Source organism: Patella vulgata, chromosome 7 (genome assembly GCF_932274485.2).
Source record: "Patella vulgata chromosome 7, xgPatVulg1.2, whole genome shotgun sequence".
NCBI classification, from domain to species: Eukaryota; Metazoa; Mollusca; class Gastropoda; family Patellidae; genus Patella; species Patella vulgata.
The window spans coordinates 21,274,353-21,302,282 of record NC_065885.2 but is presented as its reverse complement, the minus strand read 5'-3'; the positions used below and the strand labels follow the sequence as shown (position 1 = coordinate 21,302,282).

General features: G+C 34.6%; 1 protein-coding gene across 2 annotated transcripts; it reads left to right on the top strand.

The window, feature by feature from the left end:
* The first annotated feature begins 9,528 nt into the window (after window positions 1-9,528).
* LOC126827658 (RING finger protein 207) lies at window positions 9,529-24,820 on the top strand. Of its 2 annotated transcripts, XM_050557103.2 has the most exons (16): window positions 9,529-9,596; window positions 10,931-11,224; window positions 11,934-12,045; window positions 12,772-12,916; window positions 13,456-13,537; window positions 13,762-13,837; window positions 14,681-14,853; window positions 15,590-15,731; window positions 16,137-16,237; window positions 16,744-16,845; window positions 17,100-17,268; window positions 17,557-17,742; window positions 18,561-18,612; window positions 18,739-18,856; window positions 19,877-19,957; window positions 22,200-24,820. In XM_050557103.2, exons 2-16 carry the CDS (start codon window positions 11,034-11,036, stop codon window positions 22,378-22,380), a joined length of 1,911 nt encoding a protein of 636 aa, XP_050413060.1. In that variant the 5' UTR covers window positions 9,529-9,596; window positions 10,931-11,033; the 3' UTR covers window positions 22,381-24,820. The 2 variants fall into 2 exon arrangements, with proteins under 2 accessions (XP_050413060.1, XP_050413062.1); XM_050557105.2 differs by lacking the exon at window positions 19,877-19,957.
* Window positions 24,821-27,930: the final 3,110 nt, after the last annotated feature.

Sequence of the window (27,930 nt, the reverse complement as noted above, 5' to 3'; positions counted from 1 at the left end):
ACATATATGCAAGTGTATTACATATATGCATACATGTGTATTACATATATGCATACATGTGTATTACATATATGCATACATGTGTATTACATATATGCATGTGTATTACATATATACATGTGTATTACATATATGTGTATGTGCATTACATTTGTATTACATGTGTATGTGTTTTACATGTGTATGTGTTTTACATGTGTATGTGTATTACATGTGTTTGTATATTACGCTATGTATCAAACGTGTAACAGTGTGTATGCCATGGCTTCCGTTTGAATTATGAAAACAGAAATCAATATATATGCATTGCTCTTCTTTCTGCCAATGGTAAGCAGTGATCCGAATGTGAAAGAGTCCTTAAAACCCTACTTATTTCCGTGTTCCGCGAAAAAGGACGTAATACACTCACGTCACCATAGTATTGTATTGTATAATTTCACAGGGGACCCGCGGTAACTCAGTAAGACGTTAGCTCAATAATCAAGAGGTCCCGGGGTTAAATCCGAATGTTGGCTGAGAAAGTTCTTAGGGATTTTCCAGCGTGGTATCCCTTTGTCAGGCATTGAGGTGGGAAGAAACACCAAGATCCGATGTACACGTTGGCTTGCAAGTAAAATATCCATTGACTAATGGAATTAGACGAAGAGTAGATGGAAAAGCCGCGGTCCGGGACGACCCCCCCCCCCCCCGCACCCCCCCCCCCCGCACCCCCCCCCCCCGCACCCCGCACCCCCCACAGTCTTCAATAGCCTGGTTGGTTCAGGAAAAGTAAGCCATTAAACCCCACTTTATTTCAAAACAACATTAAATCTAACTGAATAAAAAAAAATACGGAGAATTGGCAAGTGTAAACAAAACACTAGATCTAATGCAGAAAAAAACAACTTATTTTTGAGTGCAATTATACAGGAATAATAAATAATTGTGTTGAAAATAATATAGATTTAATATCTACTTGACTAAAATGATGTAGGAAATAAGTGTGTTTTTTTAAACTACGATGTATAGAGATAGATTTCAGACTTTTCCTGTGTTTTTATTTATTTATGTAAAACATACAATCCGTGCTAAGATGTTCAGACAATCTCTCAAATAAATAAAATAATCTAACTTACTCAATACAAGAAATGAATAAATAGATACACTGAGTATCTATAAATAAAATAAAACAAATAAACCTAAAGAATACTGAAAGTAAGAAAGTTGGATCCATTGACTACTCAGTGTTGTTTTTGTTGACTACACAAACTAATAAAAGAGCAAGCGACCCCCTTAATCAAATATGTCCAGACGAACAGATTTATCTCAAACTTTCTAACAAGACATCAAAGGGATAACAAGTGCTTAGGAAAACTTCATTTGTGGAGTTAATTACATTAGATTAATCTTGCGACACCTTTTTAACAATGTGTACATATGTTTTGGTGACCGACGTTGATAGGTGGGGAGACAGCATTTCACCCCGTGGGCTGCCGCTATCATTAAGTGTAAGTTTGAGTAAAAAAAAAGAAGCATATGGTTTGAATAATAAATCTTACGGCCCTACTTCAGTTGATTAATAATGCATTAATTTGTAATACTAAAAATTTAAACGTATACGTAAAACAATAAATAAATAAACAGCACCTGTCAGTCTACAAAGCTAGCACACATGCATCAGAACTACAGATCTTATCTCCAAATATCCTTAAACATGGCGTATATCTTTGAATCTATAGTATTTTTAAAATGTTTAATTTTTATTATACATCTTTTATGATGCTGCGAATGTTTTTACTTAGCCGCACAGAAGCCACAGCCGACCGTGGCACACTCGTCGTCTTTGTTTATCTAGCAATTATAGTGAAGGATAAGTATAGTATGTATACTGTTGTCTATATAGTGGATAAAATTAGTGTACGCGACATAACATTAGACTATTAAGTTAAATGATCAAAGGTTTGAGAATGGATTAATCACATACAAAGTGTGTTTAGAGTATTCGTAATCTGTTTAAGACAGAAGGCAACTAAACTAAGACGACAGAATATTATTTCGTCTGCACAATTTAGACGGGATTGTATATAGTATCATTTTACTGATGAAAATACTACTCATGTGGCTATGTGCGTTTTATCAATCACGAGGAATATCAATGAAGATTCTGTTTCCTTGAATGACATTTAGTAATAGATCTATAACATCAATAATAAACACAAATTTATGAATTTACCACTTCTTAGTTTATTTCATACAACTTTCCAATACTCTTACAGGTATCTCTATCAATAAAGGAATCCAGAAAGTTGTGTTTATTTTTTTTTCTTTAATCAAGATTCAATTTATTTATAATAGTTGTGAACAATTCATTGGTAACTGATAATATGCGTATTTCATATCTTCGAAAACCCTTATGCTTTTCTACAAATATTATTTGCTTTTGCCAAAAAAGTGCCACATATTTCACATTTGTTTTTAGGTGTTTTAATCTCTCGAGGTGACAAATTTAATGTAAAACAAGTTAATTCTACATAATTATATCGAGGTGCTACGTGAAACAGATTAGCGCATCTTTTGTTTTTCTACATTTCAAAGTAAAATTAAAAGAAAGTATGAGTATGTAGTCTTAATCCGTTTACACCTAGATGAATTACTATCTAGGTATATGAAGCTTAATTATATCTAATTAAAAAATTACGGATATGCCATGAATCGATTTTAATTTTATAACTGGTGTATTATTTCGCGAGCACGTGGAGGTTTTAAGAGTGTGCCTCGGGGCTCTGTTATTAAAGTACAAAAAGTATGTGTGAGGCATGTCTATAAGCTTTGAAATTATTTGACCGATGTAAAATATAAAAATAGATTCTCCCAAAGTGGTATACTGAACTATTGCCTGGCCTACACCTGTTTAAGATTCCGTAATTTATGAGAGAGAGAGAGAGAGAGAGAGAGAGAGAGAGAGAGAGGGGGGGGGGGGGGAGAGTCATTTCGGGTTCAATTTTATTTCAATAATTCGCTTGCGCGTAGAAATCTAATATAGCAGTGACGGGAAAATCCACGAGGTTGGACAGGCGACACTAATCCTTGTCACGTACAAATAGGGAATCGAAACCACGCCAGTTGACTCAATGACAGACCTTATAACACAACACGCACGCGCTAACCATTCAGCCCCCCCCCCCCTCCCCTCTCCTCCGTAATTTAAGAACTGAATGGCCTATAAATATAAAGGAAAAAACAAAAACTCCCCAAACATTCTTTCGTGTTAGTAAACCTATTCTTTATTGCGTTAGTAGCTTTTTAACAGGAATCATAAAATTGGGGATGGAGTAATATTAGGAATATCTTAAGATGTCAACAATCACTGACTTGGTCTTGGCACATAAATCCATTTAGAGCGAGAGACTGCTAGGTTTCATTTCTAAAAACAGCGGCGAACCAATGCCATTTATTGTTTTATTTTCAACATACCGGCACGATATAACATAGTTTAGCCCAGAAAGATTAGCCACCAGAATCAAATCAGTACCCATTATATACTTTGGTGATATTTTTGAATATTTCTCAAACATCGAGTTTTGTGTAGACAAAACCGACGAGGTAGTCTCCCTTGAGTGTCAATCGCCCATTAGTTGTATACACTTCAGTAAATTGCGTAATGTAAATATTTAAATAGATCAATTTAGACTAGACTACGTATTAATATGAAAATAGAATAAAATGACCTATTATAAAACTGTCAGATCAATATTAAACAGTCATTTAATATGTATTAGTACTTGAAGATGATAAAGGAATTTGAAATGTCAAGAGTTATCGCTCCTTGATTATGTCACTTATCAATCGTAAAGTTAAACAAATAACCCAGTAAATGCACTTAAGGTACACTGTAAAAGTAGTCTTCTCCATTAACGATTTTTTGCATTGAAATATGTTGACATCCCTACGTTACTTGAATAGTTGCAATTCTACCATATAACTGTGTATGGGAGATAATTTAGGGTATATATATAGCTCAACGAATTTCATTGAATGTTTTGTTCCCAAGCTAGAATGTGCGTATTTGACACAATTCATATTTAGCATATTCGTAATCATTGCTTCACATTAATATTTTCTTGCGTCACAACGGTTATATCCTATCATTATTTTTAATTTTGGATTTATTTTGTTTATTTAGCATACCCGTAAACAATGCGTCAGAAATACGGCTACCAGTGGGCGTATTTTATTGCATTTGTTTAACACAAACCTAGGTATCAATTGATAACAGCATAATCAGGTCATGAAAGGTACACGCAATTTGGCGCAATAGACATTTCAACATCCATAGTCACATTACTCGGCTACATACTGAAACAGAAATATTATATATATTTAATACTTGATATTACCAATACATATCGTAATCAAAACGGTTAAGAGTGTAGGTACGGTTATGTCTGCTTAGCGACAATTAAATCAAACGACCTATTCATTGTAGACCAACAGAGTATTTTTGTTATCATGTAAGTATGCTACACTTATGCCATTTTCACTATTATAATGAAAGAAAACAAACTGGGGCTTTATCATCTGATCAACAGAATACTTTGATCATTTTGAAACTAACATGATCATTTTTATAAAAAATGTGGGAGGAATTTACTCCGACATTGACGTTCCCGCATATTTTTTTCAACAGGCGCAGAATTCACTATTAAATGAAAACTTCGACAATGCCACAACCTTGTTTGAAAGTGTATGTAGTAACAAAATTTAATTAGTTATTATTTATCTTCCAGGTGTGAACGGTGGTGTGATTGTGGCCACTGTATTCGAATGGTAGGAAAAAGAAATATTTGCTGTTTATCTGAAAAATATTCCTATAAGTTACTGAAAGAAGATAAATTAAAATCCAGGTGTGTAACACTTCATCCTAAGTTTGAAACCTGGTGTCTTCAGAATGATGAAATCAAATCAGCAATGGAAACCAAGGAAAAGATTTTAGGTGATATAAACCAGTAAGTATTATGGAAGAGGCACGTGGTATAGAGGTTGGGGGGGGGGCATACCTAGTGGCCTAGAGTGTCGCGATTCGAGCTATAACTGGTCGGTCACCTCGGCTTGCTTTAGTGGTTTGACCCCTGGTGTAAGCGTATGTGTGGCTTGGAGACAGGGACGCCCTCACAACCCCGTGGCTTTACACCGGGTACTCCGGCTTCAACGGAAATCACCAAGTGCAGTCTGCGATATCACTAATAGAAGAAACACGTATAGATCGTCAGTGGCAGCGTCAGAATTTTATTGAAGCGGAGTGGGGGTGGAGTATGTCCTGAATAAGTAACGCTATCAGCAGAAATAATTGCAACTTAGCATCGAACAGAAAGGCGTTTGGATTCACTAGCTTCGAATGAAAAACACATACAATAAATTTTACATTTTTTGGTCAGTCGGGTGGTGGGAGGAGGGAGCCAACTGCCCTGAAACCGGAACGGACCATACTTCTAGACATTGGTGCCTTGGCCGAAACGCCACTCTCCGGGCGTATGGCCGTCGTCGTTAAGACGGTAAACCTCATTCATTTCATTATATATATATATATCTGAGTTAATTTGATAAACACCTTTAACCGAGGCCTTGCGTCGAGAGACATTGTATAGGTAAAGACGTTATTCTTTCGTAATCTGTGAACGTATAAATAAAACGTATTTTAAACATAAATCTTTCAGGGACATTAATAAAAAAGCTAAATTAAAATTAGTGTTTTATACCACATTTATTTCCACATTTTTATACTTACAGGAAATGTAGATATATAGCCTATAGATATTATGTTAGGTGGATCGTGGGTACACTTGGTGAAAAATCAAACACGGGCATTGTCCCCCTATGTGTTCATCGACGAGTAGGAATAAATTCCCTCTTATCTAGCGGTAAAGAGAAAACAAGAATACAGAATTGGATATGGATTTTATTTTTTGTGAATGCTATGCAGGTGTAAATAAATCAATATAACGAATGGTGATCCACATTTTACTAAGAAATGGTATCAAATTGGCATGATCACCCATGTGTATTTTCATGTGGACGTATATTGTCGTCGCCCCTATTGGTCCGTCCGTCTTTTGTTTGTGGACAGTTTACAGGTCACAATTTTTATTCGATTTTGACGAAACTTGAAATATATGATTATAATATCGAAAGGATCCTTTCGATATTGACATGTATAGGACCATAACTTCCTGGATTGTGCGAAAAATCACGTTTTTAGCTGTGGACACTATAGAGGTCACAATTTGTATCTGATTTTGATGAAAACTTGAAATGTTTGTTTATAACCCAAAGATCTCGACCCATTCTTTGAGTATGGTCCGTGATTGTACGAAAAATTACGTGTTTAGCTCGTGGTCCCTCTAGAGGTCATAATTTTGACCCGATTTGAACAACCGTTCGAATATATTACCGTTACACTATAATGACGGTTGAGTTCGAATTTCGTAAAAGAAAAGCGGACCGAAACTGCCTGACAAAATGGCCGCTCCCCTACGCAAATAGTGTCATCGTATGTAATATCAAGGTTGTGAACCCTGTAGAGGTCACAATGTTGATACGGTTTTGATGACCCTAATGATGGTTGAGGTCGAAATTCGTGAAAATCGGACCGAAACCTGTTTCTTGGACACTACAAGTGGCCACTCATTTTACGCAAATAGTGTGAAAGTGTGTAATACAACCAAGGCTGTGGGACCTCTAGAGGTCACAATTTTTATCCGATTTTGATGAAACTTAAAATATGTGTTTATATCCCACAGATCTCGGTTCCTGTCGATATTCGCGCATATCGGACCGTGACTTCCTGGATTATGGCCCCTGATTGTACGAAAAACCGTTTTTTTCGCGTGTACTCTGTCCATCTAATGCAAAATGTGTGCGTATCGTGCATGGCAACCGCCTTTTTTCTAAAGAATAAGACGACTTTATCAATTTTTAATTGCTTTTGTAAATAAAAACTATAAATTTACTGTGTTTTAAGATTTATGGTATATAAATGGACATTAATGGACTAACAGGTAAATTCTCCAGTTGGTCAATTTCATTGCAACAACCCTGGTGAATTTTATTTGTTATCCATAATAATTGGTGGGTAAGGAACCTGTTAAACCAAACCCAGGGGTTCGGTTTATTTACAAAAAAATACCTTGGTTTTCATTCTTACTAAATGGTAAGCACACATGCAATTCTGTTGTCAAAGTCTAATAATAAAAAGTTTAACAAAAACCAGGGTTTCGGTTTCGTTACAAAAAAAAAAGTCACCTTGGGTTTTTGACATTTTTATGAAATGGTAAGCACACATACAATTCTGTTGTCAAGGTCTAATAATAAAAAGTTTAACAAAAATTTAAATAAATAAGAAATATATTAACAAAAATACAGTTTAATATTAATAATAACAATAAGTTGCGGAAAAGGTCTTTAATCATCCATCTGAATAGAGTTTGTCGAAACACATCTTTTAAATAAATCCGAATAATCACGAACTGTAGCATCTGCATATTTATCAATCTTGGTTGCAATTAATTGATTGTATTAGGTTAAAAGCATATTTATCCTGAATTGGCTATATGGATTAAAGCATTTTGTCTTGTAGAAACCATCTTCAATAGAAGGACTCCGTACATCTTTTCAAGCCCTTCACGTAATACCTTGCATATTTCTGTACTAATTTCGATTGTCTACCGACCCAGCTTGGGGCCTATCAGATTCCTCGTTCATCGCGAATACCAAGTCACGCCCTTCCAAGAAATAATGTCTGCCGGTGATAATCGAGTTGCGAAGTTCAAGGTTCGTTCAATGTCAAGGTTTCCGTGGAGGTCGCCTTGCTTGATTTGAGTGTGTTTGTGTCACAACCTCTGATTGGACGCTATTCGTCACGTGTCTGTGGTAAAGGGTGGTAACGTAGCTATAAGTTCAGGAATTGAACACCACCCTAGCAACGTCTAGATCTTGTAAAACTCGAGGTCGTTGCTTCAGGAACATGTGTGGACACATGCTTTATGTCTTCATCAATTTTTATAAAAATATCTACCACATCTCTAGTATATAGTCACTTTGCTTTACGGGCATTGATTACACGTAAGTCAATTTTGGATACAACGAATTTTTCTTTACACAATTTGAAATTCAGGGCGGGAGGGGTTGGGATTGGGTTTATAAACAAGGCTATAATATAAAACCCTTACCCCTTCCCCACACCCAATACACCAGACTCCTATGCCTATGCTTCCCCTTTGCGCCGTATGCTGACTTTTTGGTCTATAATCCAACCGGAGGGGGGGGGGGGTAGAAATGGTTCCACTACTGATGTCTTTCGTTTTGCTTAGACAATTACCACCGTAACATATATTGCAGCAAGGTGGATTGAATTGACATTATCGTTTAGGTTTTCGTGAATTTTCAGGATTTTGAGGCGGGAGGTTAATAGAGGTTGGTCATGTAATATGTACGGCGGACACTTACTTTTATTGTATGCCACTTTGGCTTTGCTATGTCCAAAATGGTCAATTGCATACAATCTTTGGAGAAAGGCGCTGTCAGATGCTGTTTCGTCCTTGGTTCAGAGCGTTCAGCTCAGCGAAAATTCGATAGAGTCCTCCGTAGGTGTCGTTTTTCTTTCTTGCTATTAATAGCAATTTTGTCTCTCTCTCTTTTGTTCCCGTTTGCATGCTCATTTTTTGTCTCTCTCTCTCTTTTGTTCCCGTTTGCATGCTCATTTTTTGTCTCTCTCTCTCTTTTGTTCCCGTTTGCATGCTCATTTTTTGTCTAGAATGGACGAAGAGAGTTTAAATTAACATTTTCTGTCAGGTTTTAGTAAGTATTCATGATTTATATGGAAGGTTAACAGGTTGGTTACCGTGATATGTACGGCGAATAGTTACATGTTTTTAGCAGTGTGTGTGTGTGTGTGGGAGGGGGGGGGCTAGCTGGCCGGTCATCTCTGGCTTGCAGGAAGGACCCCTACGAATGCGCTAAATAATAGAAATGAAAATAAGACATCTTGTCTGCGATATCACCTTCGGTGGAAGTGGACGTTAAACACTAAAAACAACAACAATATGTTTTTAGTTTATATGTTACTTCAAGTTTGTGTATCTCATAATTTTGGTGGTCAACCTCATACAAATTTTGGTGCAAAGACATGACCATTTGTTTCCCTGTCTTTAGTTAAAAGCGTTCAGCCCAACAAAAATTTGGGGAACGAGTTCAAGCCGGGTAAAGAGATAGAATTAAATGCGGAAGGATAACAGAGTTAACAGGTTGGTTACAGTTTTAGTTTATATGCTACTTCAAGTTTTTATATCTAAAAATTTTGGTGTCAACCTCAAACAAATTTTGGTTCAAAGATATGACCATTTGTTTCTCTGTCTGTAGTTCAAAGCTTTCACCCCAACAAAAAATAGTGGAAGAAGTTAGAGCATGGTAAAGAGACAGCATTAACATTGAAATCAATGGGGAAATTAATGGTGGTCTGCATCCATGGAGTTACTACAGAGTTATGTCCCTTAGGCCAATTCCTCGGGTGACTCATTCACCATAGCAAGATGGCGGCGCCCATGAAAGTGGAAAAGAATTTGGTAAATATAAAAGTTTTTATATAATTTGTAGCTTTGCTACATAAATAATATCCACAAAGCTATTGTTAAATGGATCTTCTATCAATTTTTTACAAGCAGATAGGCAAAACGTAAATGACTTAAAAGTTAAGGTAGAATTCATGTTGATTGATGGTTGTTTATTTCTACTCTCAAGCTGTACTCTGTTACTGTAGGAATGTCTCCTTATTTATCTAGTATGTTTTCTCCAGTCTCCAAGAGGTTTTCTTGTTCGTTCGTTTGTTTGTTTGTGTGTGGTGTGGTAATCCTGAACTTATTATTGAGCTTGCAGCTAGGTTTACCATACGTCCCGGTTTTGCCACCCCGTCCCGAGGCCTCTGCCTCGCTTGCACCTAAGTCCCGGTTTTTACATCAGGTGTTTTTCAGTTGAAAATAATAACACAAAACATGTACATAAACTATTGATTAATGTGTACTGCATTTGCTACAAACACTCGTGCTTCATCATCAGTGCATAATACAGACATAAACAGGAATTGCAATGCGCTTATAGAAATCTTGGGTATTATTTTATTGGTTAACGACGTATAGGTTTACAGACTTTATAACACAATACAATACATTTTATAAGACTTGTAAACAGTCTACAAGTTGACAAATCTATATGATATACGTCAATGGTCAATTCAACAAAATGGTGGAAAAAGCATCTCCCAGTTTCTAGAAATGAACAAATTTCTGGGGTGCATGCCTCCAAACCCCACTAGTAAATTTGCGCTTTCAATCAACACTCATTTACATCACACCTTTAGGGCACTCATAACAATGAATAATCTGGTACCGGTAACCGTAGTTGCAACGAATCACGGAAGAAACTTTCATTGTAGATTGTCGTGATTGCAGTTGTGTGGAGTAAAAATTGAACAAATAAAAAGATACTATTTTCTGTTGCATTAACTGTGCATCCATGATAAACTTATCCATATTATTTCATTATATAATAATTAAGAACAGACTTAAAACTTTGAAAGCAGTGTTTCCATCGATAGACTGAATTACGCACATTACTAGTAAAAAAGTGAATTGTTTATTTTTTTTAATGAATCAAATAGGCCCATAAATAGTTGAGCACAACCAATTGCTTCTTTCTTTCACTGTAGGAACCACTGCATTTTTTTCTATAAAATTTGTCCTTTTTGAAAAAATTTCCACTGGATTATTTTTTATTTTTACATGTACAAGCCAAATTCATATCAAAGCTGTGTAGTGCTAGCTGAACTTTATATGATAGATAATAATTTGAATATGATCTTTTCTCATGTACATTTGACTTTTTCATTATGTTTCACTTTCAGATTGTGTAGAGGGACCATACAAAAATAAATTGTTACCTTGACTATGTAAAGTAAAAGAGATAGGCTAAATGATTGGACATCAATCCTGGCGTCAGTGGTAAAAATGTCTGGGGAAATTTTCCAGCCAATGGAAAATTTAGATATGATAGATTTATCTAAATCTAATCCACTGTTGTGTTACTTATGTAATGAACAGTATGATGATCCATGTATTCTGTCATGTTTCCATAGTTTCTGTACTCACTGTTTACGGGGAAGAGCTGTTGATAATAAGATGAGATGTCCTTTATGTGGGTAAGTAAATCTTATTGCTTATACACATGTAGGCCTACATGGAACTTATCTTAAGTTTATGGTGAGCCCTTGATATCAGGTGTGCTGCGAGTTTTAATGTCTTAAAGGTCTAACATGAGTGTTTTACTAGATAATTAGGGTTGCCCTCCGGAAGTCATGGGTTTTCTCTGGGTCCTCCAGTTTACTCCCACTGCTTAAGACCCCTAGAGAATTATTAAAATAGAATTGTACTATATGTAAGTCCCGAAATTACTTTGTGTTGACTGGATGTTAAAACCCATTTCTTTCTCTCTCTAACAGAACATTTTACATAAAGATGCATTATGTAAGATTTAGATAAAGAGCCGGCAGTAGGCCTATTTGCTATAATAGTTAAAAAATAGATAGTGAAAAATTAATGTATTAAAAATTTATTTCAAATTATTTTCTTCTGAGCAAAGTTATGAGTGTTTGAAGTTTTAACTATATAGTCTTGACAATCAAGTACCCTTGCTATGATAGTAAACAAAGTCTTGATTATCCAGATTAAAATTAAATTATTAAATGACGATCATGTTTTCATCCTGCTAAAATCACAGCCATACGATGATCTAGAGAGTTGATTATGGACTTGTCATATGAATACATGTCTAATTAAAAATTATGTAACATTTGAAGGCAAAAGAAAGACTTGAAATACATCTTTAAATTTCTAATATTTTTTTTTTAGAGCAACGACTACATTAAAGGAGGGTTCAACTTTACCACCTGCAGACCTTCTGTTGAAGTTTATGGTTGAGTCATCTCTAGATGAAAGAGCTCAGTGTGCTAACTGTGATGATGTAAGTTTTTATGAGCATTAGTGATAGTCCGATAATCGGTTCCACATCGATAATTGGTTGATCTGTAGAAATTGGTATTGGCAGATATGCGGCCATTTTCCCAATACGGGAGTCGCCATTTACTGTTCAAAAGCACTTAGTAAATAGCTTTAAAATAATGTTGGAGTTGGAAACAAATCATTATTTTGCTTGACACTCAGTACTTTTATTTTAGTTGGACTTTCATGGAGGATGTAAAAAGGAAAGAATAAACAGTGCAAATCCTTACCTGTCTACGTTAATTTTTTTAATCCATATTCACACATTGTTTGAGAATTTGAATCTCTCAGTGCATTTTTTTTTTTTTAAGAATACATGTGCAAACAGACACTAACGTACATTGGAATTCCACAAATTCTATTCCGTGGTTCGAGCGTAGATGGCTCACAAAATTTGATGTAGTATGATTCTTTCACTAGTGCCACCTCGGGAAATTGAAGTGTCGTAAGTTGTACGATTGGCTTTACTTTGATTACTGTCACTGATCGTGAAATTGTTCCAATACTTACTACTTTGCGGCATTTGTTTGCTTCGTTTATCTAATTCACTACAGGTGTTGTCTGCACACTGTCATAGCCTGTTTTGTACATCAGGATTTTTTTTTGTTGATCTGTTATTTTATCCATCGGAATTGTAGAATGTCATTTAATAATAAAAGATAAAGAAACTGAATGATCATAATTTCAGGAAACTGAACATATGTATTTTTGTAATACATGTGCTCAGCCATTATGTGCTGGTTGTCGAGATGACACACATCAAGCTAAAATGTTTTCAGCACATGATATAGTAATGCTTTCCAAACGTACCAAAGACATACATAAAAAATGCAGTAAGTATCACTAAGCATTCCATATTTCTGGGTAATATAGGTTCAAATCAGTTAATAGGCTTGAGATTATGAGGTTGGGTGTGCTGTAGATCATACAGGCTGTTATTAATGTATGTGTTGCCTGTCTAATGTCCAACCTTGAGTTTCCTTTAGTGTGCAAACAAATTTTTTAAATGAAAATTTTAGACCATTTCGCAGCAGCAAATGCAGTATTTTTGTAATGTAGACTCGATTTAGGGGGGCGGAAATGGCATCTACAGCATTACATTTTTCCCAATTCTTTGTGGCAGGCTTCGGCTCCCGCAAATTGTCATTGCACACTTGAATATGGAGATTTAAAATTTCTGCCTGTTCCCCTCCCACCCCCACCTGATGAAAATCATTGATCTGTCCCTACTTTGTATCAATCTGACATTAAACTCACTCTGTCTGTTTGTTCTACCTTCAATGACTCACTCATGCTCAAAAGTTTCAGGAAAGTTTAAGTTTTAAAAAAAAGGAGATATTCAATAGATATTGTTTTTTTTTTTCATTTTCAGCTTTACATGGAGAACCATATATTATGTTTTCTTCTGAGAAGAAGATTATGCTGTGTATTAAATGTTTTCGAGATATGAGAGTGTAAGTATATAAGTGTATTGTGATAAGGCATTATGGAGTTCAGGAAGTTCAGCACAATTCACATTTGCAACTTCCGGGATTTTTGTTCTAATATGAATGGAAACCATCTGATCAAATTAAAACTAGTGAATAAGTATGTTATGAAATATGTCCAGGCTCCAGATTATAATCTGATTTTTAAAGATATTTTGATGCATTCACATTTTATTATATTTTATTTACAGAGAGAGTAGGACTCATTGTGTTGATATGGAAACTGCTTATAATCAAAGTTGTAAAAAGTTGGATCAAAGTGTACAGGTAATTTCTTTTAATCTGATTTGACTTCTTATACGGAAAAAAAAGTTAAAACAAAGTTTCCACTGGGATAAAAACTTTCTATCAGGGTCAATATTTAATTTTATATTGTAGTCTAAAATAGAAATTTCTGATTCGGTCTGGTCGAAAAGATGTGTCAAATGAGTATAATAACTGTTCTATAAATTTCATGGCTCGACTTGCTTCAAATGACTACTTCCTTAGAAATAGAATACTTTCACAATAGTACCAGCAAGTCAAACAGAAAACTGAAAGTGACGATATGTGATTTGCATTTTTCAAACAATATCAAATTTCTCACGGCTTGATCCATGCTAATTTGTACTTAATTTGATTATTTAACATTTAATTAAAGAAACAAAATCACACTACCAATGCTAGATTATATCATGAATTTGATTTCAGTTGGATTTAAAACAGGTCCATCAATTTGGTTCTTAGCAAATAAAGATGGCAGTGCCTTGTTACATAGGGAGCAGCATACATTGATGGCATATTCTATTCGTCCTATCTTTGTAAAATACTGAACTGAATTTAAGAATTTTGGACTGACATTCCTTTTAGAGATTCAACCTTCACAATATTAGTTTGCTAGGGATTCTATAGTGTTAAAACCAAGTATAGAGTCTTTAAGCAGACACAAAGGAATTATAACAATCCTCTAAATTCTAAACAAGCAGTATTTAACTCCTAATTGTTGTACAAAATATAGCTGTTCTAAAATTGTTACGCTGTTTAGAAATGAAACATTGAAGCTTAATGACATTTCTGCTGTCTAATAAAACATTTGTTTTATTATTCTAAATAATTTATTGGTTTATACAGACTGTGAGAGATTTACAGAATTCAGTACGTGATAGTATTGGATCTTTAAAAGCCTTATTACAAGAAGTAAAGAAGAATGGGGAGAGAGAAAGGACAGCTATTTTAGCTATGTATGAATCCATGCAGGAGAAAATAGATACAACCAAAGATACCCTGTTAGAAGAAGTTGACAGGTACAATACTTCCTTTTTGTAGAATATTGTTATCCAATAAGCATAACAATTGGTCACTTCAGTGAGGTGAAAAAACCTATTAAATTTCAAATTTTTATGTTAATATTTTTATGTTACCCTTGATCACTTTGTAGAATCTTGTGAAAGCTGTAATGACATAAGTTATCATATGCAATCATGATACATTTTTCAGATCAAATGTCAACAATTTTCTTACAGTACTGCTAGAGTTAAAGGCTTTTTTTTCTCATTGTAGAATCTTGAGAATAAATGATCTAACATCAAAACTTATCATTGGATCTGCATTATGTGCATTGTTCAGAGACATTGCCCTTGCACACTTTGTAGAAAATTTTGATAGCTCTAACGACAAAAGCTACTACCTGATCTGCTTTAACAACAAAAGTTGTTATCTGTGATTAGCTTTAAATTTATGTTCTTTGTTTCCATTCACTCAACGAAAAAGCCTGTCAAATTACAACAATTTCTGATAGTTACTTTCAGAGTTATTACCCTCGATTGTGTCATAGAATCTTGTCAATGCTGCTGTGATATTTTAATGGTCTTGGAGCATATGTTCCATTGCTTGTCCCAATGTCATTCTATGTTTAGTATTTTTGTGCAAATGTGCCAAGAAACAATCATAAATGACTTTTATTCTGTATCTTAACCCCAATTCAGATATTACAGCTACACTACCTATTGAGAAAATTAAAATTTTAATATATTTTTCCAGACAATTTAAAGACAAAGAAGGCCAGTTAAAAGCTCAGTTAAATACTCTAACAACTCTACTACCCACTTTACATGTACATTTTGTTACTTCTGCTGCTTTCTCAAGTTCTGCTAATAAATTTGAATTTCTTGACTTAGCTTATGTAAGTTTTTCTTCTTTTAAATTAATTTCCCTAAAGACCCAAAAAGATTTGATATAACTACTCAAAGAAAAAACAATGACAGCCACTGACTTGCAAATAAAGGTCACACAGTGACAAATCTAGTTTAAAGTTGAATTTAACCAAGTGCTACAATAAAATATCATTCCAAAGCTATAGCAAAGTCAAAGGGTGTGTGTTGAGAGACTCACACACTCCCCTATTGCCCCATAGAAATGTCGAATTTGGGCTGTTAGCATTCCAATTAGTATACCAAACTTTTTCCTTACTTCGGCCCTAGCTATACTATTCCTCTGTAGGGATTGACATTGCATAAATGAATACATAAGCTGTTGTGTGTTTTGTGTTACATTAATGATTTTAATAATGTTTGTTATAATTTTTTAGGTTATGATGGGTCGTTTAAAGGCTATAACTAGACAACCCCATCCTCTTCATCCTCTACAAACTAGCATAATAAATACAGATTTTAAAGGACAATTTGCCAGGTAAGATGATATTTTAATGCATGCTCATTGCCTTCTCTCAGTACAAATTACTACCAGTAATAGTGTCAAGCTCTAGCAATGGATGACTAAAGATTAGAATACCAATTCACTACACTGTAAAATAAAAATATTTAATGTGACAAGTGAAAAGGATATGTTTTTTATGAAGGCAGCTGTACATGTTCAACTACAGCATATATTAAAGAAAACTTTGTTGGTCTATTGAGTGAATTGTTTGAATAGTTATTGAGTGTTTAGTAAATAAAGTGAAATGTAATTTTAATCCACATTTTGTTTCTGACTCATTGGCATTATAGAACTGATGCTTTCCTGCTACAAATATGTAGATAGGAATACATGGATAAGTATTAAAGTATCACATTCAAAGACTAATGATTAGTTCCCTAGCGGTTGATTCAACCATGCTGATAAATCTAATTGGCTAAAATGCTGTACTGATTTCCTTCTTGTGTAAAGTTTAATTGATATGTTTTTAATTATTACAGGAGTCTTGAAAATCTGTTATTTAATGGTAGATCAGGTTATTCCAGTCTTTCTAATAATAGTCTTCCTATACAGAGAAATGGTTCAGGTAACTCAGTTAATGGGTAAGTTAAATATATTTTTTTTGTATATTCCATATTACATACAACTGAAATATTTGTATATAACTACACCTAGAGTTTCCTCTCCAGATTAGGGGCTTACTATGGAGGGTAAGAAATTTGTTCACATAGTGCCATTACAAAATACTCCCAAGAAAAATTTATGAGCTCGGCTAATTTTTTTATTTGAAATAAAAATTTAATAGAATGTCTTAGATATTTTGATGATTAAATGATTGAAATCTAATTAATTATAGTAAAAATGGAAGTGGATCATCTGATGGTCGCACTACACCTGTTATATATAAGATGAATTCATCAGGTGGTGGAGGTAGACGAGGTAATAGTAATGGATTAAAGGTCAAGTTTATTGATGCTAAAGGACCGTTTGCTGACTACTGTAAGGAATTTGAAACTGTACATAAGGTATACATCATTTAATATGTTTTATATGATATACTGTGATATGATCTGATAGTAAAGAGTTGAATTTTTATACAATATATAACCATTTGATTAGTTAACAGATACCAATTAAGAGCCAATATGTGTGATGGATAATGAGGATGATGTCCCCCACCATTTGACTGGGCTGGTGATCTAGCAATTTAAAACCATTTTGATCATTAATAATCAATCTATACCCAGCTCATCATTCATCGAAATGTAGCATTATTCATTCAGTGGTGATATATGTGTGTGTTTATGTTGCAGGATTTACTTGTAAAATGCGAGAAGTTAAAGATAAGAGTACAAGAATTACAGAGAGATCTAACATTACGTAGATGTTTAGCTAGAAATGATGATGTATCTATAATAAGTAAAGATATAGAACTTATAGAACAACAGTTAGCTAATCATTACTTAACTATAGAACAAAAACAACAAACACTAGAACAGGTAGGTTATACCAGTTGTAGAACAACAGTTAGCTAATCATTATGTCACTACAAAACAAAAACAACACTAGAACAGGTAGGTTATACCAGTTGTAGAACAACAGTTAGCTAATCATTATGTCACTACAAAACAAAAACAACAAACACTAGAACAGGTAGGTTATACCAGTTGTAGAACAATAGTAGCCATTATGTTACGACAGAACAAAAACAACCAACACAAGAACAGGCAAGTTATAATTTATTTTAAGAAATATTTTGCCAAGGAAAATTTTCAGATATTCTGTAGCTCTGTATAATTTTCTAGCCAATATTTTGCTTATCGTATATAGCCATAGAAAATCAAAAGCCTGGTTCTGATCATCCTCCAAATACAATGGTAAATTGAACCCTTGAAATTATGAACCAATATTTTTGATTGATTGATTGATGTATTGTGTGCTAGTGAATGACAGTCTGCAATACAATAAGTGCTGTAACGTTTGCAAATTAGTCACATTCATTAAATTTACTAACAAAGACTTAATAAAACATAATTTTTTCAACCTATGGTTAAAGTTGTCACACCATTTGCATTATGGAATAAATATTCAAGGGATGAAATGGATTAGTGTGACAGGGTTAATCTTTGATGTATTGCTTTGACAAAATACGTCAATTTCTTTATATATTATGCTTGAAAGAGATCCTTGTAGAATGGTAGCTCTGATTTAAATTCAGTAATTGCTTTCCGTAGGACTGTTTTTTTTTGTTTTTTGATGTGGTTAATTACTAAATGTAGTTTAAACAGTATATAAAATAGAGACCATTGTATTATAGCACTGGGAAGATAGTCAACAAAGAATAGCCAATGAACAAGAACTTTATAACGGTAAGTTTTTGTATGGTAGAATTTTAAAACTGATAAATTATTCTTAACATTTTTTAAATAGTCACTTTGAACAATGTAGTTGGTGTTATATTGATTTAATAATGTTCTGAATATTTGTTTCATTAGCTCAGTTAAATGACATTACACGTCTACAGAATGAGCGTAAACATCTTGGGGTTATAATGAACCAACTATCTTCTTTTGTGGCCTCAATTACTGCTGTCACAGAACGTATTGATCCAAAGTAAGTTTATTTCTTGATATTTATTGTTATTCATTGCTACGTTGTTGGTGGAGGGGGTGGGGGTAGGACAATATGCTGTTGTCTAAGCACAGTATTATATGAGATCAGTGTTTCCACCATTCTTTAAAAATGATATATTATCACCGTGCTTGTAAAGTCATGAAATTCTTCATTTTAACTTAAAATATACTATGCTGCCAATAAAAAACTTAAGGTTACCCACCCATTGTAAAGTCAAATTCCAGACATGGTTTTGGGAAATTGATTGTTTGCTGTGCATTAAGTAAAGCTCATTATCAGTTATACCCATGCTTATTTATTATTTGTTCTAGCCCAGTCTTGTACTGCGATTTAGACAAGCATTAGAAGGGACCCTTTGACCTTTCATTATCATAAATATCACATGATTTGTACTTAAAGATACCTCCCCACATCCAAACTGTGTGATTTGATGATATATTTGAATTAAAAACATATTCGAACTACATGTACTTTATCTATCAAAAGTTTACTTCAAATTCCTCTCAATACATTTTAATGGCAAGGAACTATCCCGAGTCTTAAGTATATCACTGTTCTCACAAGTTATAGCCAGGATCACCACTTAAATATCTCACTGTTCTCATAAGTGCTAGCCAGACGATCAACACATACCAGTTCAACACATACCAGACCAGACACTCTGCGGACAGTCACTTTGTGATACCCATACATTTTTGTCCTGTCATGCTTCATGCATGGGTGTTCAAGGAATCCAGTATTTTTGTAGTAAGGTTGCGGGTTCTGCTTTGCATATGTACCAAATTTGCCATACTTTTATTGGAAATAACTACATTTTCATGGGAATGCATCTTTAATGACTTGTATTAAGTTGGTAAAACAACAACTAATTCATTCATGCACAATCCTTTACTAACCTTGCCACCATGTAATGTACATGTATGTAATTATATTGGTTATGGAGACTGAAGTCTATCTGTTCATTCTTCTCTCTGACTTCTACTATCTCTCTCTCCACAGACTAGGTCAGTTTGATCAAGATAATCAGCTGCATGCTCTGCTAGAGGAAATTAATGCTGTACAACCTGATTCTCAACAAAGGTAGGCTGGTTATCAACTCAATAAACCTGTCTACACTTTAACATAAAATATATACTATTCAAAAAAAGTAGGGGATATTTGATTTTGGGGGCATAATACTAAAATATGCAAATGACTACGAAAAAAGTCACTATAGAACCTAACAGAAGAAACATTTCCAGTTACATGTGACGCCCAAACGCACCAATAGCTACCGCATGGAATGCAGGTGATGCTTGGGATCATCATGGGGGTCCAACCCAAGATTTGCACGACTCTGACTCTGAATGTTACAGTCATTGTGGCATTGAATTCCAGGGTGGAAACATCAGTTTAATTGTTTTAGTGACCAGAAAACAAATTTTGATATGCGTCGGCTTACCCAAAATGAAAGTTTACGTGCCCTTGGCATGCTACAGATCGGCACAACACAGGCGGTTGTGGCGCGGACGATGAATGTTTCTCAGTCTGTCATAAGCAGGCTATGGTCCAGATACCGTGATACACAATCTGTACAGGACAGACCAGGCTCAGGTCGACCAAGGGCGATAACTCAAGCCCAAGATCGATTTATCCGTACCTTGGCCTTGAAAAATCGTGTCATCACAGCAAATCAGATCAGCGCTCGTCTTCAAACAGACACTGGTGTGAGAGTGAGTGGCCAGACGATTCGGAATCGACTGCATAGGGGTCACCTTCGCGCCCGACGTCCTCGCGTGATCCCTTGTTTGAGAGATCATCACATTCAGGCAAGACGTCGTTGGTGTAGGGATCATCAACACTGGGATAATCGACGCTGGAGCAATGTGATGTTTTCAGATGAGTCAAGGTTCACTGTTGATTTTTTGGACAGACGTAAGAGGGTGTGGCGTCGTCGAAACGAGCGCTTCCAAGACGTTAACGTCATCAGACATGATCGATTTGGGGGTGGTTCTGTTATGGTGTGGGGAGGCATCACTGTTGCTGGAAGAACGGCTTTACATGTTGTTGCAGGGCGTGTTACAGGCCAGTACTACCGGGACAACATCTTGGCAGTCCATGTGCCGTTCACACGACGTCATGGCCGCCGTTTCATCTTCCAGGATGACAACGCAAGATGTCACAGGGCCAGGATCGTTACAGGTTACCTCCAACAACAGAACATCACCACATTACCTTGGCCAGCACTGAGTCCCGACCTCTCCCCCATCGAGCATGTCTGGGACATGCTTGGACAGAGGTTACGTCAACGTCAACAACGTCCTGCCAATGTCCAAGAACTTGCTGCTGCGTTGCAACAGGAATGGGACAATCTGGACCAAAATGACCTTAGACGTCTCATAAGGAGTATGCCACGTCGGATCAATGCTTGTTTGGCAAACAGAGGAGGATTTACCCGTTACTGACTTGGTTGTGATGCTGTGGTAACTTTGCTGTTTGACCCCGGGTATCATTTTACCCTTATAATGGTCAGTCTGTGCCTTACTTAGTCTAACGATCATTTGGAATAAATCGATGAATGTGAACTTCATTTCATTTTGTCATTTGTTTCTTCGTCAGTTTCATTAGGTGACTTTAATAACACTTAAAAATCAAATATCCCCTACTTTTTTTGAATAGTATATTATCCCATTTAATTTGATGCAATAAGGTCACATCAAATTAATTTTTAGTTTGTTAAAAAACAATGGCCACCTAATCAATTTAAAAATGTAACCAAAAGAGTTTAAAAAAATAAGAAACAAAATTTTATTAAGTTTTTCCTTAAAAACAAAAGTTTAAATTTGATTAACAATAAAGAAATTAGATCTGCTTTTCCTCAGCTTCAGATATAACCCTAATAATCCAGGTTCCCACTTCAAGGACATGGAAAGTGTAATTAGTCAATCTGATGTAATAAAAAAAAAGTTGTCAACCCTGACAATTGAAATATGAAGGGTTCGGAAAAATGCTTTGGCAAATATTATCCTTTTCACGTTGCACACCTAACATTGCAAGTAGCTATATGCAAATGACCTGTATTAAAGATTTCAATGAGGTTGGGGTAATTTAACAATGCAGATACACTAAGTATAAATTGTGAACACAAGTGTTTTTGACATATTCTCACCTGTCAACTCAGCTTTTTGGTCAAAATAGTCAATAATCCTTTGTTTTTTTGAATGAATGTCACCAACTAATACACATGTGCACATCTAAAAAAAAATTGTTAATATTTCCTGGATGGTGTATAGGTAATATTAATGTAGGATATATATTATATTTTATTTTGAATTATTTCTAGGGTGGATGCAATACAGTCAGCAGAAGTAGTTCGCCAAGTACAGACAGCCAGTCGTACCAATCCACTGGATGATGAGCTCATCAAAACTAAAGGATTGTTGAAGGCACCATCTTTCAGGAAAGAAACGAAGAAAGATAACCCTGCAATAGATGCTCCAATCTCAGTTTCCGATGGGATTTAGACTTTGTCTTGCCATTTGCCTCAGGAAGATATAATATATATGTAGCTGTAGACTTATTTATAGTAGGGCTAATGGTTAGGGGCTTGTTATATATTATATAATGTTTTGATATTATTGTTTTTACGAATGTAGGTGATTGTTTTGTGGCCAATCCAAATCTAATTATTTCTCGTTCTTTTGATATTATATTTTGTCATTAAGTAGTGTTTACTATGTTTTCCGATTTTTAAAATATTTCCTGATTAATAAATTTACTTAGGATTCTTTTTCATGCATCTATAAATGAGCTATTGGCTCTATGGTGATATTAGATTATAGACTTGTCCTTTCAATTCCTCTCAGAACAGGGAACAGATGTTTGACAAAACAAACGAGGAATGTGGTTAATATAGAAGTGATTTGGATTGGTCAGTAGTTATGTGAAATAGTTATATGTAAATTTGATCAGGTTCTAGACGGAGTGCAATTATATCACGGACTGTGCATTATATCAAACTAAACTCAAGGTCATTATGGGCATCATTTAAATACTTCCATTGTATAATATGTATATAGTCTCTCATATCATAATTCATAACATCGAATATACATCATCGGTTTTGTAACTTATTGTTCAGAGAATAAAAAACTTACTTTGTTTTTATATTATTTCATTAGGTTGAATTCCACTTTAATAATTGATATTAGTTATTTTGTTTAGTTATATAATTTTCTATAAATATTTATGAATTTATAAGGTCATAGATAAGGAACAATTTCTTTATTTTATTTATTAGTACCGTAATTGTACTTGACTTTTTAAACAATTATGGTCATATAATATCTATATTTTATTACTATTATAGTGATATTGGAGCTCCTAACAAAATTTACAATTCTTTGGCCGGAACTTTGCATGAGATAACTTTCATTTTCATTATTAAAGAAGTGATTTCAGAACCTACATAAACTTGTGTTTGAGCAAAACCAAACCAAATGACATTAACTGATATGTCAGTGAACTCAAATCTCTATCAATACTTAAATCAACTTATCTTTGTGATATAAGATTAGAATAGATAGCATTCAAATCAAAATGAAGTTGATAAATGTGAAGTGTAATATTTAAAGTAAACTTATTTATTGAAGACTTTTATAAAATATCATTGGTTTCAGGTATACTAATAAATTCTATATCTATACTATAGTCTAACATATAATCATAATACATATTTACTTTTTATGAAGAGTATATTTTCATGGTGGAAATGCCATATTTATTTTACTAGATACATGTAAAGTTAATGTTATCAAAAATAATAAGAAAACTAGGTGGCCTCTCATAAGATGCGTATTCTTATATAAGGTCACATTTTGTTACCCTGCTACTTCTTGTATAAATTGTGTCTTGATTTAAAATATTTATATTGACAATGAGTTATTTCGATATTTAAAGAACTGTATGTCAAACCTTTTATGAACCAGTGATGTCACTTAAAATCTTGTTACCCCGAACATGTTTTTTTGATTTTGCTAAAATTTTATGATCAAGACAAACAGTATGACCACATTTTATGTGTCGTATGTATCATCAGCTCATCCTCTAAAGAAGATTGGAATGCAATCAAAGATTATAAATGGTTTGTTTATACTGTTATCTTTTCTTTCTTGTTAACTTACATCAAGTTTACAATTCACAATAGAAGAATTTCTGATCCTCTGCGGGTGTACAGTGTATACAGTCCATGTATATATCATTAATACTTTGTTTCATTTTTAAATTTTGTCTAATTGTGCATTCATGGGATATATCAACTGGAATTGGTTGAAATTATGTCGGTGATTGATTTATTTGTTACTCACAGAAGCCTAGACTTCATGCTATTAGAATTCATTGCTATGGAAAATATCCTTTTGAGATGGTCCCTCGGTCCACTTTATGAAAAAATGTAAAACCGGTATTCCGATGGATGTACTGCTGATTTTCTGCATATAATGGTCTGAATCTGTTGCCGATTGTTGGGCATATAGAATGTGGTTGTACTGTTATGTTCTATCTTGTATTTGTATCGGTACATGTAGTAAAAATCTCTTAGTTTAGACTATGATTTAATCTGTCTAATAGAAAGACTGTACACTTTTTTTTTCAAACCCAAACCAGCGTCCTTTCTGTAAAATTGTCCTCTGTTATTATTAATGTCCTCTTATTATAAATATGAGTGGGTCAACCAAATCTGTATCAACCTGATCTACATGTAAATACAATAGTTTTTTAATCTGTACAATAATAAATGTAAAAAAACATATTCATGATTTCTAATAGAAAAGATCTGCTGTTTGTAAAATACTAATAAAAATAGTGATATTATTTTCATACAACCATATTTTACAGCTTATTTGCTGTGTAAAATGTACGATTCCCATTTATTCCTGGAATTAAATAATGTATTCAAAGAACGTATTTTGTTTCTCTGTCCAGATTATTAATAATCTTATTATTAGAGAGGCATTAGCAACCCCCAAACAGTGAATTGATTATATTGCTAAATTCAATTGGAATATACTAATAGATTTTGGCAAGATATTTTATGTTCTAATTTACAAGTCATATAGAGGATATAGTCGGCTAGGTCTTGATTTTTTCGATAATTAAGTCAGTCTTGTTTTATGATATATAAAATTCTTGGTAACACTGAAAGTGATCATAATGCACACTACACAGACCAGGGTTTGTCATGGGCCCTTTTTATATACCACATGCAGCAAAGATATTCATTGTACATGTAGCTATAATTCCAGGATTTGTTGAAACAAAATTTGGAATTTTGATAATTCTTCCTTAGGTCCCCCAAAACAATATTGCTTAAATATCTTCTTTATACCTCAATAGATGATCCTACTATACAGTAAAATTTAAAAGAATGTTGGTTGTGTTTTACAATAAAGTTTAAAAGCTACACTGTAAATGGGGTGAAAACTAGTTCAAAATTGGAGATGGGGTTGATTCTATAGAATCACATTTTATAGAATTCTAAACTTAGGACAATTAATTATTTGAATTAAATGTCACTATATCTCTGCAATTAGTGCTATCAGAAAATCTTGAAATTCAATAGGGTTCATCCACGTAAATGTTGTACTTCCTTATAAAATTCATGCCGGGGACTTCACTTAACAAATATTTCATTGCGTGCATAGTGGGTGATTCTTTCAGAATTGAATCCTGTCAAATCCAAACGTAGTGAAAAATGAGTGAAAATGGAAATTTGGGGCTAGAACCCATGGGCCGATTGCTTGAGAGAATATCTCAACCAACCATAACAGCTGAAAGAAATTGGTTGTGTTTAATTACGTCTCGATTTACTCAAACCATCTCAGTTGTCGGGACTGACGGAACAGTTACAGGACTGAATTCCGCGTCACACGATTGCAGTTCCGTCAATTCGGAACGTTCTGGACTGACAATTGAGCATCCGGAATGTGCCGTGAAAGAAAACTCTGGTAACTTGCGATCAGAAAACCTTGAAATTCAATAGGATTCATCCATGTAAATGTTGTACATGTACTTCCTTATATAATTCATACCAGGGACTTAACAGAACCACAGGGTTCCGTTATAAGCCCGACACTTTTCAATGTCATGATTAATGACCTTCAGTCTAATAACTACATTAAGAAACTTATTGACGTAGACGTCTATGCAGACGACAGATCAATCTAGCATGCAGCTATGAAACTGTAATTGAACAAAATCCAAATTTAATTCAAAAACAGGCAAAGCTTCTAGGGGTGACTTTTATACCACATATTGAAAATATTGTTAAAAGAGGACAGAATGTTCCGAATGTAATGAGATGCCTGACGGGCATATCCTGGGGAACAAATAAAACCACTTTGCTAAAGATATATAGGTCTATGATAAGACCAATAGGTGACTATGGCTGTGTTGCTTAATGATCTATTAAAAGACCTAAGATTAGATCACTATCAGATTACTGACAAGGTATTTTCGTATCAAGCCCCATGGACTTTATTAAACCCACACTATTTTAAGAAGAAAGAAAATCCAAAACACGCTCAAATTAATGCTATCGAGGGAATTCTTGAACGAAAAATTGCCATCTCATGTGAAAATATACATGGACGGATCTCACGACCCAGACACAACCAAAACTGCATTACGTGCAGCCATTCTTGAATTTAATGTTACTATATCAAAAAGGCTACCAGATCGATGTTCCATCTATACTGTAGAATTAAAGGCAGTATCCACAGCTCTAGTGCCTTGTGTCATCCACGGTTCAAAGAGCTGTCATTGTGTCAGAACATAAGATTATCCGGTATTAAATCAATGAGGCATTTACAAGTTAAATACAAGGTTTTTTTTTTTTTAAAATGTATATACATAAATTTGCCTAAATTTTAAAAAAATTATTGAGAAACAGAGTGGAAATTGAAAAACATGTGAAAACTATAACATATAAAGGATATACAAAAATATTTGGGTAAAATAAATTATTGTTAATTAGGCAACTTTATGTATATCCATTTTTAAAAAAAAACAAAAACAACCTTGTATACTTTTAAATGCCTCACTGATTAAATACCGGATAATCTCACGGTAAGGTCTACGGCAATGGATGTTCTCTCTGGTGAAAGGTCTGCGCACTGTATCGGTACTGATGTGTCTTCCGTGTGTTGCCACTTTCTGACGTGCTTTCTCAAATGTCTGTGTGAAGGGATTCTCCACGTGCTGTCGCACAACATGGCGGTCTTGTCGCCTTGTGGTAACCCTTGGTCTACCAGTTCGGGGGCGATCATCCGTGGTGTTGGTGGGCCGAAAGCGTTGCCGAAGCCTGTAGATGGTCCGAACATTGACCTGGAAATGATTGGCAACGGCTTGGGCAGTGTGGCCAGCGTCGAGTCTTCCAAGCGCCTGGTTCCTCTGAGCTGTCGTAAGTCGTGGCATATTGCTGACGCTGTAGTGTGAATGATTTAACCGGGTATGGGGGTGCATTTTATAGGGTTGGTTCCGGTGAACAACACGTGCAGCATAAGTTACATGAAAATCACGGAGAACACATTACCATCTCAGAAGTCAGGTTGCGTTTTCGAGAAAATTTCCTGGGTTCAATTCTGTGTTTGGGAAGGGGCCTTATTGCTCAGGTAAAGTTGGAGATGTGGTCACAAATTTACAATAAAACATTTGGCAAGTTTTATGCAATGCGTCTATTAAGAGTAATATACCAACCTGGCGTTTCATTTGCTGCTTAGAATACACGATAAAACAACATCTAGACCAGAAATTGTTAAGAATATTCGAGCAATGTTTGTTCCCTCCGAAACAAAAATAAAACCGTAGAATTTACATGGATGCTATCCCATGTTGGCATCGTAGGCAATGAGTCTGCAGACAATCCATACTCCTAGCAGTGGTTCTTTTGATTAGAGCTAATCCTACTTAACACTGCTGTAATGGAAGCAAATTTCGGTTCCAAATTATGACTAGTCAATAGTCCGATTAACAACCAACAGCTAACTGCGTAGCAATATCATTGCGCTTTAAACAGA